The sequence below is a fragment of the Gordionus sp. m RMFG-2023 genome, chromosome 1 (genome assembly GCF_954871325.1).
Source record: "Gordionus sp. m RMFG-2023 chromosome 1, tfGorSpeb1-WG-v2, whole genome shotgun sequence".
NCBI lineage: Eukaryota > Metazoa > Nematomorpha > Gordioida > Chordodea > Parachordodidae > Gordionus > Gordionus sp. m RMFG-2023.
In genome coordinates this window covers 50,924,740-50,937,060 of record NC_088775.1, presented here as the reverse complement: position 1 = coordinate 50,937,060, position 12,321 = coordinate 50,924,740, and the positions used below count along the sequence as shown (strand labels likewise).

At 26.5% G+C, this 12,321-nt stretch overlaps 1 protein-coding gene across 1 annotated transcript; it reads right to left on the bottom strand.

The window, feature by feature from the left end:
• Window positions 1-9,173: 9,173 nt before the first annotated feature.
• Window positions 9,174-11,200, bottom strand: LOC135926975 (uncharacterized). Its single transcript, XM_065462910.1, has 4 exons — window positions 10,857-11,200; window positions 10,281-10,551; window positions 9,719-10,093; window positions 9,174-9,560 (listed from the first exon to the last, which is right to left on the bottom strand). The coding sequence occupies exons 1-4, from the start codon at window positions 11,198-11,200 to the stop codon at window positions 9,174-9,176; spliced, it is 1,377 nt and encodes a 458-aa protein (XP_065318982.1).
• Window positions 11,201-12,321: the final 1,121 nt, after the last annotated feature.

The following is a 12,321-nucleotide window of genomic DNA, read 5'->3' as shown; positions in this document are numbered from 1 at the left end:
TGGTAAAAACGTTCGATGGGAAAATGCTAACATCTTAAAGCAATTTTAAGTATTTTAATATCATTGAACTCAGAATTAAATTTCCTATCCAATTATGCTTGGATGGATTTTTTTACGTTTCCGGTTCAAAAAATAATATTTTTATCGCGAAAATGTTCGAAAGGAAAAGGCTAACATCTTAAATTTAATTTTAAAAATTTTTATATCATTGATCTCAAAAATAAATTTCCTATCTAAATATGCTTTGATGTAATTTTTTACCTTATCGGTTAAAAAAATAAATTTTAAAAATTTTTTTGTGGTAAAAAAGTTCGAAGGAAAGAGCAATTTTAAGTATTTTTATATCATTGAACTCAGAATTAAATTTCCTATCCAATTATGCTTAGATGTTTTTTTTTACGTTTCCGGTTCAAAAAATAATATTTTTGTCGCGAAAATGTTCGAAGGGAAAAGGCTAACATCTTAAATTTAATTAAAAAAATTTTTATATCATTGAACTCAGAATTAAATTTCCTATCTAAATATGCTTTGATGTAATTTTTAACGTTATCGGTTTAAAAAATAAATATTAAAAACATTTTTGTTTGAAAACGTTCGAAGAGAAAAGGCTAACATCTCAAACGCAATTTTAAGTATTTTTATATCATTGAACTCAGAATTAAATTTCCTATCCAATTATGCTTATATGAATTTTTTTACGTTTCCGGTTCAAAAAATAATATTTTTGTCGCGAAAATGTTCGAAGGGAAAAGGCTAACATCTTAAATTTAATTTTAAAAATTTTTATATCATTGAACTCAGAATTAAATTTTCTATCTAAATATGCTTTGATGTAATTTTTTACGTTATCGGTTTAAAAAATAAATATTAAAAACATTTTTGTGGTAAAAACGTTCGAAGAGAAAAGGCTAACATCTTAAACGCAATTTTAAGTATTTTTATATCATTGAAATCAGAATTAAATTTCGTATCCAATTATACTTAGATGTATTTTTTTACGTTTCCGGTTCAAAAAATAATATTTTTGTCGCGAAAATGTTGGAATGGAAAAGGCTAACATCTTAAACGCAATTTTAAGTATTTTTATATCATTGAACTCAGAATTAAATTTCCTATCCAATTATGCTTAGATGTATTTTTTTACGTTTCCGGTTCAAAAAATAATATTGTCGCGAAAATGTTCGAAGGGAAAAGGCTAACATCTTAAATTTAATTTAAAAATTTTTTATATCATTGATCTCAGAATTAAATTTCCTATGTGCTTTGATGTAATTTTTTACGTTATCGGTTCAAAAAATTAATTTAAAAAATTTTTATGGTAAAAACGTTCGAAGAGAAAAGGCTAACATCTTAAACGCAATTTTAAGTATTTTTATATCATTGAACTCAGAATTAATTTTTCTATCCAATTATGCTTAGATGTATTTTTTTACGTTTCCGGTTCAAAAAATAATATTTTTGTCGCGAAAATGTTCGAAGGGAAAAGGCTAACATCTTAAATTTAATTTAAAAATTTTTTATATCATTGATCTCAGAATTAAATTTCCTTTGTAAATATGCTTTGATGTAATTTTTTACGTTATCGGTTCACAAAATTAATTTAAAAAATTTTTTTGTGGTAAAAACGTTTGAAGGGAAGAGCAATTTTAAGTATTTTTATATCATTGAACTCAGAATTAAATTTCCTATCCAATTATGCTTAGATGTATTTTTTTACGTTTCCGGTTCAAAAAATAATATTTTTGTCGCGAAAATGTTCGAAGGGAAAAGGCTAACATCTTTAACGCAATTTTAAGTATTTTTATATCATTGAACTCAGAATTAAATTTCCTATCCAATTATGCTTGGATGTATTTTTTTACGTTTCCGGTTCAAAAAATGATATTTTTGTCGCGAAAATGTTCGAAGGGAAAAGGCTAACATCTTAAATTTAATTTAAAAATTTTTATATCATTGAACTCAGAATTAAATTTCCTATCTACATATGCTTTGATGTAATTTTTTACGTTATCGGTTCAAAAAAAAATTTAAAAATTTTTTTGTGGTAAAAACGTTTGAAGGGAAGAGCAATTTTAAGTATTTTTATATCATTGAACTCAGAATTAAATTTCCTATCCAATTATGCTTAGATGTATTTTTTTACGTTTCCGGTTCAAAAAATAATATTTTTGTCGCGAAAATGTTCGAAGGGAAAAGGCTAACATCTTAAACGCAATATTAAGTATTTTTATATCATTGAAATCAGAATAAAATTTCCTATCCAATTATGCTTTGATGTAATTTTTTACGTTATCGGTTCAAAAAATAAATTAAAAAAATTTTTTTGTGGTAAAAACGTTCGAAGGGAAAAGGCTAACATCTTAAACGCAATTTTAAGTATTTTTATATCATTGAATTCAGAATTAAATTTCCTATCTAAATATGCTTTGATGTAATTTTTTACGTTATCGGTTCAAAAAATAAATATTAAAAACTTTTTTGTGGTAAAAACGTTCGAAGAGAAAAGGCTAACATCTTAAACGCAATTTTAAGTATTTTTATATCATTGAAATCAGAATTAAATTTCCTATCCAATTATGCTTAGATGTATTTTTTTACGTTTCCGGTTCAAAAAATAATATTTTTGTCGCGAAAATGTTCGAAGGGAAAAGGCTAACATTTTAAATTTAATTTTAAAAATTTTTATATCATTGAACTCAGAATTAAATTTTCTATCTAAATATGCTTTGATGTAATTTTTTACGTTATCGGTTCAAAAAATAAATATTAAAAACTTTTTTGTGGTAAAAACGTTCGAAGGGAAAATGCTAACATCTTAAACGCAATTTTAAGTATTTTAATATCATTGAACTCAGTATTAAATTTCCTATCCAATTATGCTTATATGAATTTTTTTACGTTTCCGGTTCAAAAAATAATATTTTTATCGCGAAAATGTTCAAAAGGAATAGGCTAACATCTTAAATTTAATTTTAAAAATTTTTATATCATTGAACTCAGAATTAAATTTTCTATCTAAATATGCTTTGATGTAATTTTTTACGTTATCGGTTTAAAAAATAAATATTAAAAACATTTTTGTGGTAAAAACGTTCGAAGAGAAAAGGCTAACATCTTAAACGCAATTTTAAGTATTTTTATATCATTGAAATCAGAATTAAATTTCCTATCCAATCATGCTTAGATGTATTTTTTTACGTTTCCGGTTCAAAAAATAATATTTTTGTCGCGAAAATGTTGGAAGGGAAAAGGCTAACATCTTAAATTTAATTTAAAAATTTTTTATATCATTGAACTCAGAATTAAATTTCCTATCTAAATATGCTTTGATGTAATTTTTTACGTTATCGGTTCAAAAAATTAATTTTAGAAATTAAATTTAAGATGTTAACCTTTTCCCTTCGAACATTTTCGCGACAAAAATATTATTTTTTGAACCGGAAACGTAAAATACATATAAGCATAATTGGATAATAAATTTAATTCTGAGTTCAATGATATAAAAATACTTAAAATTGCGTTTAAGATGTTAGCCTTTTCCCTTCGAACATTTTCGCGACAAAATTTTTTTTTGAACCGGTAACGTAAAAAAATACATCTAAGCATAATTGGATAGGAAACTTAATTCTGAGTAGAATGATATAAATATACTTAAAATACGTTTAAGATGTTAGCCTTTTCCCTAATCCAGTACTCACAATATCGTTATACTTACTATCAATTTAGTTTTGAAAATAAACTTAAATAGAATATACATATAATTTTAAAAATTCCATTATTTTAAAATAACCAAATATAATTTAAATAAAAATATAAATTAAAAATTAATGAAATTAAATAAAATTAAAATCGCAATTTATTTCAAAGAATTAATAAAAAAATTGATATATTATAATCCATTTTTTTAAAATAACCAAATATAATTTAATTAAAAATATAAATTAAAAATTAATAAAATTAAATAAAATTAAAACCGCAATTTATTTCAAAGAATTAATAAAAAAATTGAAAAGATCTTAAAATTTCCATTTTTTTAATATATTATATTCCATTTTTTTTAAATAAATAAATATAATTTAATTAAAAATATAAATTAAAAATTAATAAATTTAAATAAAATTAAAACCGCAATTTATTTCAAAGAATTAATAAAAAAATTGAAAAGATCTTAAAATTTCCATTTTTTTAATATATTATAATGTAATGTTATTATAATATTTTTCTCGTAAAAAAAGCAATAAATCAATCAAATTACACATTTATCATATTCTTTGTTATTTTTATTTTCAATATTATATTTTAGCCTTTCGTATCATGCAGTCTTTCGAATTTTAGACCTTGCGGAGAATTTTGCATACAAATTTAATTTTTTTTGTGGTAAAATATAGGAATTCTTAATTCCGCATATTTAAGATATTTTTAGGAGAATTTTGCCTACAATTTTAATTTTTTTTGTTGTAAAATATAGGAATTCTTAATTCCGCATATTTAAGAAATTTTTAGGAGAATTTTGCCTACGAATTTAATTCTTTTGTGGTAAAATATAGGAATTCTTAATTCCGCATATTTTAGATATTTTTAGGAGAATTTTGCCTGCAAATTTAATTCTTTTGTGGTAAAATATAGGAATTCTTAATTCCGCATATTTAAGATATTTTTAGGAGAATTTTGCCTGCAAATTAAATTTTTTATTTAAGATATTTTAAAATAGTTTTTTCTACAAATTATTTAAGATATTTTGAAAAAGTTATTACTACAAAATTTTGCATTAGGGGTAAAAAAAATATAGGAATTCTTAATTCCGCATCGTTTATATATGTGGGAGGGAGCAGGAGAATTTTGCCTACAAATTTAATTTTTTATACAAATTTTTATTTAATTTTGTATTAGGGATAAAATAGACTCTACCTTTGAAGTTTAAGAGATTTTTTTAACCTTTCTAGTGAAGGGTTAAATCAAAATATAGTAAAATGACGCAATTAAATATATTAAAATTTATACACGAAATATAGTATTAAATTCCCAATTTTATTCATTAAATTGAAATTTTATTGAAATTAATTCCTTGATTTATAAAAGAATAAAAATATCAAAACGATTTAACAATCTATATTTTCTAAAATATCTATATTCTAGTAGATATTCATGAATATTACCCTTATCCACATGTCTAGTTGGCTTTTAGATCCCGCCAAAGCCTTTCGACTTTTTGGGTGTTGGATCTGTCATTTGGATCAATAAAATTTCGTGAATGGAAATAATTGACTTGTTCTAACCTATTATATCTAAGATAAATAGATTTAATCTATTACCAATTAATAAAAATTTAAATTTGTAGGTAAAATTCTCCTACATCCCTCCCTCCCCCATACGCTGCTAAATTAAGAATTCCTATATTTTACTCATATTACAAAATTTTGTAGAATAACGTTTTTAAATTAGCTTAAATAAAAATTTATAGGAAAAATTATTTTAAAATATCTTAAATAAAAAATTAATTTGTAGGCAAAATTCTCCTAAAAATATCTTAAATATGCGGAATTAAGAATTCCTATATTTTACCACAAAAAAAATTAAATTTGTAGGTAAAATTCTCATAAAAATATCTTAAATATGCGGAATTAAGAATTCCTATATTATACCACAAAAAAAATTAAATTTCCTAGGCAAAATTCTCTTAAAAATATCTTAAATAAAAATAACGTATTATAAAAACATAAAAAAAAAATATTATAAAAATAAAATAACATAAATAAATAAAATAAATAATAATATAATATACCCCCCGAGAGTGGCAGTAACCATAAAAACATTGCATAATAATATATTTAATGAATATAGAATTTAGAAGAAATTAAACAGATAGGAAAAAAAATGTATAGCAGAGCCTTTCGATATAAACGATAATGAGGCAAAATTTTTAAATGAAGTTGAACTTTTTTTAAAGCCATTCCATAAAATAACTTTGGATTGGAACCGGAGTTTTATTTATGGCAAAGATGAAGAAAATTTTAGACGAGGCTTCCAAAAATCAGCATGATAGTGATATTAAAAATGCGGCAAGTAAAAAATGTTGATAAAATGTGCAACATATAAAAACTACATGAGTACATTCAGCAATTATATAACCATGTTAGATTAGCCCCCCCCCCCCAATAAACTCAGATGGTGTCTATGTCTAAATGCCAGGGAAAAGGTAATTAATGACATGTGGGGAGTGCATATATTTATTATTTCTATAATTTTATTAAAATGTCTAAGTTGCAAATTTATAACTCTTTTTAAATTTTATAATTATATTATATTATTTATAGTAGAATATAAATAAAATGAAATTTTTTTTATTTTTGCATATATCAATAATGAATATATGCGATGAAAAATAAATTATATAATTGATAGATATAATTTTGTGGTTAGTAAATATAATATATCATATTTAATACGTTTATGAAGAAATAAATATAAAAATAAGTTTTGACGTCTCGTAACAGAAAGTATGGTAATTTACAAACTAATTTCCTTTTAGAACTTTTCACTTACAAACATATCGTAACAGAAAGTATGATAATTTATAAACTAATTTCTTTTTAGAACTTTTATTTTTCATATAAAAACAGAATAATTAAAATCTATTTTTTTAAAACCACAAAAAAATGTATTCTATCATTATTATTTTTTTTTTAACATCTAATAATCAATAATTTTTTCTCTAATCAGATGTATACAATCCATCTGATTGACGTTTAATGCGAATATATGTTTTATACACACTAGAACATGTCACCCCTTTATGGGCCAGTGACATTTCCTTAACAAAAACAATTACTATACCACAATAAAAAAATTTTTAAAAGAAATTACTATACTAAAATTTTTTTTATTACACATGTTCTTTTACATGATATCCGAGCTACATTAATAGCAGATCTTCCCACAGACCTTCATCCGAATCCGTTGTTGCCAGCAGTCCTGTCTCCGTTACCGTCAGCGGGTTAGGTTCAGCTATTACAGGCGTTACTGGGCACATCATACTAGCGGCTCGGTGTTGTTCCATCACCGTTCGAATATTTATGTAGTCCATTCTACTAACGCTGGCCTCTTTGTTCGTTAATTTTGGCGGCATAGGCTGTGGATTATCCTTCTTGGGTCCGCTGAGCGCATTATCGACAAATTCTCTCACCAGTCTTTTGGTCATTTCTTTTTGGGTACTCCGAATATTAGTATCCTGTTCCACCAACGGTCCCCAGTTCTTTCTATATAATGCCGGACATTGATTTTTCAGATGCGTTTCGGACTGGCAATTGAAACACCGCCTCTTCCTAATAAGTAAACTGCCTGACGTTGACAGATTCTCCGTTTGGCGAATATCCACATTGTTATTCAAATCCATGACCTTTGGAATTAACGTTATTTGCAAGTAATGATCCTGGAGATGTATCAATTTGTATTGGGATTGCATGGTTTTTTATCAGACAAAATTTTAAAGGAGAGAAAAATAATCTTATTCAAAAATCCAAACTAATTTATGCCTTTTCCTTTTCCCTTTGTTTCACAATTTGATAAAAAAAATATTTTAACCAAATATTTATTTTTTATCTTTCCCCTTTGTCTTCCACAACAACTTATGATCTTTACAACAAATAATATAAATACTTATTGATCACAAATTCCCAACTATCATTATGTATCTATTTACTATTATTTGTAATTTTATTTATTTTCCTTTCATAACTTAAAACCATATTCACATCAAAGTGAACCGTTCATACTCAATTTTTCTTTTTCTTTTCCCAGTGACACACACAAAAAAACAACATTTTATTACTTATTTTACTTCTTTTCTTTTTAAAAACAACACAAAAAAAACAACTGCTCGCTGTATAACATAATCATAAACGATTCCCTCGTTATACCATTTAATTACTTACTATACTCCTATGAGGATACTCGAGTATATAAAACCATCAATAAGTTTAAAAAAAAATACTTTCCTCCGATGGACCTTATTAACATTTTACCGAAAGCATAAATAACCAAAATACCCACAGTTGTTCAGTATTTAACTAATTTATTAATTTATATAATTTTGTCTTGTACCTCACTAGTTTTATCAATTACGTGATTAATTAAATAACCAAAGAATCTCTTCCTTCAAGGGAAAACACACCAAAAAAAATTGCCTTTGTCATTCAATAACCCCGAGACTCAATTACAACCCCGTACCATTATAGGATGTTGAGTTCTCCCCCCGAAATATAAAACTCCCTTTATTTTCCAAGCTTTTCAAAGTTTCAATTAATCATCCTTTAATGAATTCCATTAGCACTTAATCACCAATAAGCCTACCTCTATCTTTATTACAGTATCTTACCCCCAATACTACGCAAGTATCGTTATCAGAGTATCCCAAAAGAATCAATATTTTCATTATTCATATTTAACATATTGAGCTATATTATCACAGAAATCTAAGATTCTGGAAAAAAATAAGATAAGATTAATATTTAAGCATTTCCATATTATCTTTATCCTTTCTGTTCTCCTAACCTTACGTGATCATTATATCTGATTACCGTAATTCCATTTATTAGCAAAATTTCATTTATGGAACCAAGGTTTTCTACTATACCACCTTTTTCCCATTTCTTCCCTTTGTTATCAAACAAACGGGCCCATATAATTCTCCCCACAGGATATTTTATTTCAATCTTATCAACCGAAGGTACACCAGACCCATCTTTAGATTTTAAGAAATCCAACGGCAATCTGGTCCTTCTTCCCAAAAATAACTCCAGCGGAGTAATTTCCTCCCGGTTTCTGGAATTATTATAATATAAATGGGCCATCCAAACATCATTTTTTTCTTGTTTGGCCTTTTTAATCCAATTTTTCACGATAGCTACCATTTTCTCCGCCTGTCCATTGGAACTGGGATGATATGGTGGAGCTAATACGTGTTTAATTTCCAACGCATTACAAAAATCTCTGAAACTTTCACTTACAAAGGCCGGACCTCCATCTGACACTATTGTCTTTGGAATCCCAAATTTAGCCCATAACATTTGTAACAATTTGATAACAATCCTAGTGGTTAATCCATGAACCTCTTCATACTCAATCCACTTAGAATATGCATCAACAACCAAAAAATAATCAACGTGAATACGCTCTCACGGCTTTTCAGGCTTCGGCCAATAACTGCCTATTTCCTTCCGGGGCATAGCGGCACACGAATTACATGGAATACAACTCCTCGTAATTTTTTCAATATCATTGCTCATTCCAGGCCACCATACATACTTACGAGCCCAAGATTTCATCTTATCTCGACCCTGATGTCCTGCATGCAACAATCGTACAATTTTACTCCGTAATTTCAACGGAATCACGGCTCTATTATCCCGCATCAAACAATCATACACTACGGACAATTCCTTTTCAATTTTTTTACTACTGTTTTTCCACGGTTCTTGTCCCGTCAAAAATAATTTTACTCGACCCAATTCCTTATCCCTTAAGGTATTGCTTTTAAGATCCTCCCAATTCGTAGGACCACCCTTTAACATATGTGATAAAGAACAAATTAATGCCCTTTCTCCATTCACTATTATACTTTTGTTAACGTCAAGATCCCCTTAACTGGATCCTAACCTAGATAAAATATCAGGCAAACAATTTTCCTTGCCCCTGCGATATCTGATTTCCACATTAAAACTTCCCATAACAACCAACGTTGCAACCGGGGAGATAGCATTAACTCTTTATTATCCTTCTTAAATAAATGAATTAACGGCTTATGATCCGTGTAAATTATAAATCTTTTACCGATCAAATATTCACGACATTTGGTTAATCCAAAGATAACCGCTAGGGCTTCTTGTTCAAGAACCGAATATCTAGTTTCCACTTCCCTGAAAACTCTCGAAAAAAATATGATGGGTCTTTCTACACCATCCATTAAATGTAACAATGCACCTCCAACCCCCTTGTTGGATGCATCAACCGCCAATATGATCTCTAAATCATTGTTAAAACATACTAAAATCGGTTCCTTACCAATTTTTTCCTTTAAGATCTCAAAAGCATTTTTCTGTTCAATTTTCCACACAAAATGAACACCTTTTTTAATAAACCATACAATGGAGATGCCACCTTCGCAAAATGATCCACAAAACGATGATAATAATTTACCATACCCAAAAATGATTGCAACTCTGCCTTATTGGTTGGCCGATTCATATTCGTTATATTTTTCAAATTTTTTCAAGAGGTTTCACCTCCATTCCATTTATCCGATGTCCTAAGTAGATAATTTGCGTTACCCCAAGAACACTCTTTTCTTTGCTGGCCCTCAGACCCTTATCACGAATTCGCTTGAAAACCTCTTCCAAACGTTGATTATGTTGCTCTGGTGTTATACCAGTCACCAACACATCATCCATATAATAATAAACTCCTTCAAGGCCCTGGAAAACTGATGCCATAGTATGCTGAAATATCGGCGTTGACACACTTAATCCAAACGGTAGCCTACAAAAGGCAAATAATCTTTTCGGAGTCGTTATTGTAAATAATTTATGGATTTCTTCTTTCAAAGGCAACTGCAAATAAGCAGAAGAAAAATCAACCTTGGAAAAATACTTGGCACCTTTTAAACTGGCCAATCCTCAATCCTAGGCAATGGATATTTTACCTCCACGACCCATCTATTTAAGGTTACACGGAAATTAGCACATAGCCTTAACTTTCCATTCGATTTTCTAACAGGTACCAATGGTGTGGCCCACTCACTATATTCCACAGGAATAATGATGCCATCTCTAACCCATTGATCTAATTCTTCATCAATTTACCTTTTCCACGGAACTCTTCGGCAAGCCAAAAAGATGGGTGAAAAACCCTCTTTAAGTTTAACGTCTACTTGATAATCATTTAAACGTCCTAATTTTTCTTCAAAAATTATACCATATTTTCTAACCAAAATAGGTATAGCAAGATCGATCTTTTTTAATCCATCGATTTCACTTTCCATAAATTGATCCCTATCAATTTTATCACTTATTTCGGTATGATCAGATCTGATCACTACCTTTTCGGGAGTTTCAATAAAATTATTATTAACGACAATCCTATTTTCATCGTTCAATAATTTAGACATCTCTTTTTTCTGAAGTTCATTTCGGATATTATCCGTCATTAATTTTCTTTTAACATATTTTTACCCATTTACTTTAAAAAAACTCAAAAAAGTTTAAAAATAACGATTATGACAATTGTCACTTTTCCATAGTACACTTTCACTGAAATATTAATTTAATATGTTTACAAAGCATATTTTTACCCATTTACTTTAAAAAAACTTTAAAAAGTTCAAAAATAACGATTATGACAATTGTCATTTTCCATAGTACAGTTTCACTGAAATATTAATTTAACATGTTTACAAAACATATTTTTACCCATTTACTTTAAAAAAACTCAAAAAAGTTTAAAAATAACGATTATGACAATTGTCACTTTTCTATAGTATCTTTTCACTGAAATATTAATTTAACATATTTACAAAACATATTTTTACCCATTTACTTTAAAAAATCTTAAAAATGTTCAAAAATAACGATTATGACATTTGTCACTATTACCTAAAAAATTATCTATCAAAAGATATATAATAGATAAAATTACGTAAAATATAAATATATAATAATCATTTTAAAAATATATAAAAAAAATATCAATCAAAAATATATATTTAAAAAAAATTTATTAAAAAAACATATAACACAAAAAATAAAAAAAATTAACGATCAATTTAAAGAAAAAAAAAATATATTTTTTAAAAAATATCAAAATATATTTAAAAAAATTTATTAAAAAAACATATAACACAAAAAATAAAAAATTAGCCATCAAAAGATATATCAAGAAAAAAAATATCAATCAAAAAATATATTTAAAAAAATTTATTAAAGAAATCATATAACACAAAAAATAAAAAAAATTAGCGATTAAAATATAAAAAAAAATATCAATCAAAAAATATATTGTAACAAATTAAAATATATTTAAAAAAAAATATCAATCAAAAAAATATATTTAAAAAAAAATATAAAATTTATGTAAAAAATAAAACAAATTAAAATATAATATTAATCTTAAAAAATTATTAATATAACGAAAAATTATTAATAATATAATATTACAAAAATTACACATTGCCGGGTTATTTCGGCAAAGTATACATTGCCGGGTTATTTCGGCAAAGTATACATTGCCGGGTTATTTCGGCAAAGTATACATTGCCGAATTAACAAAATT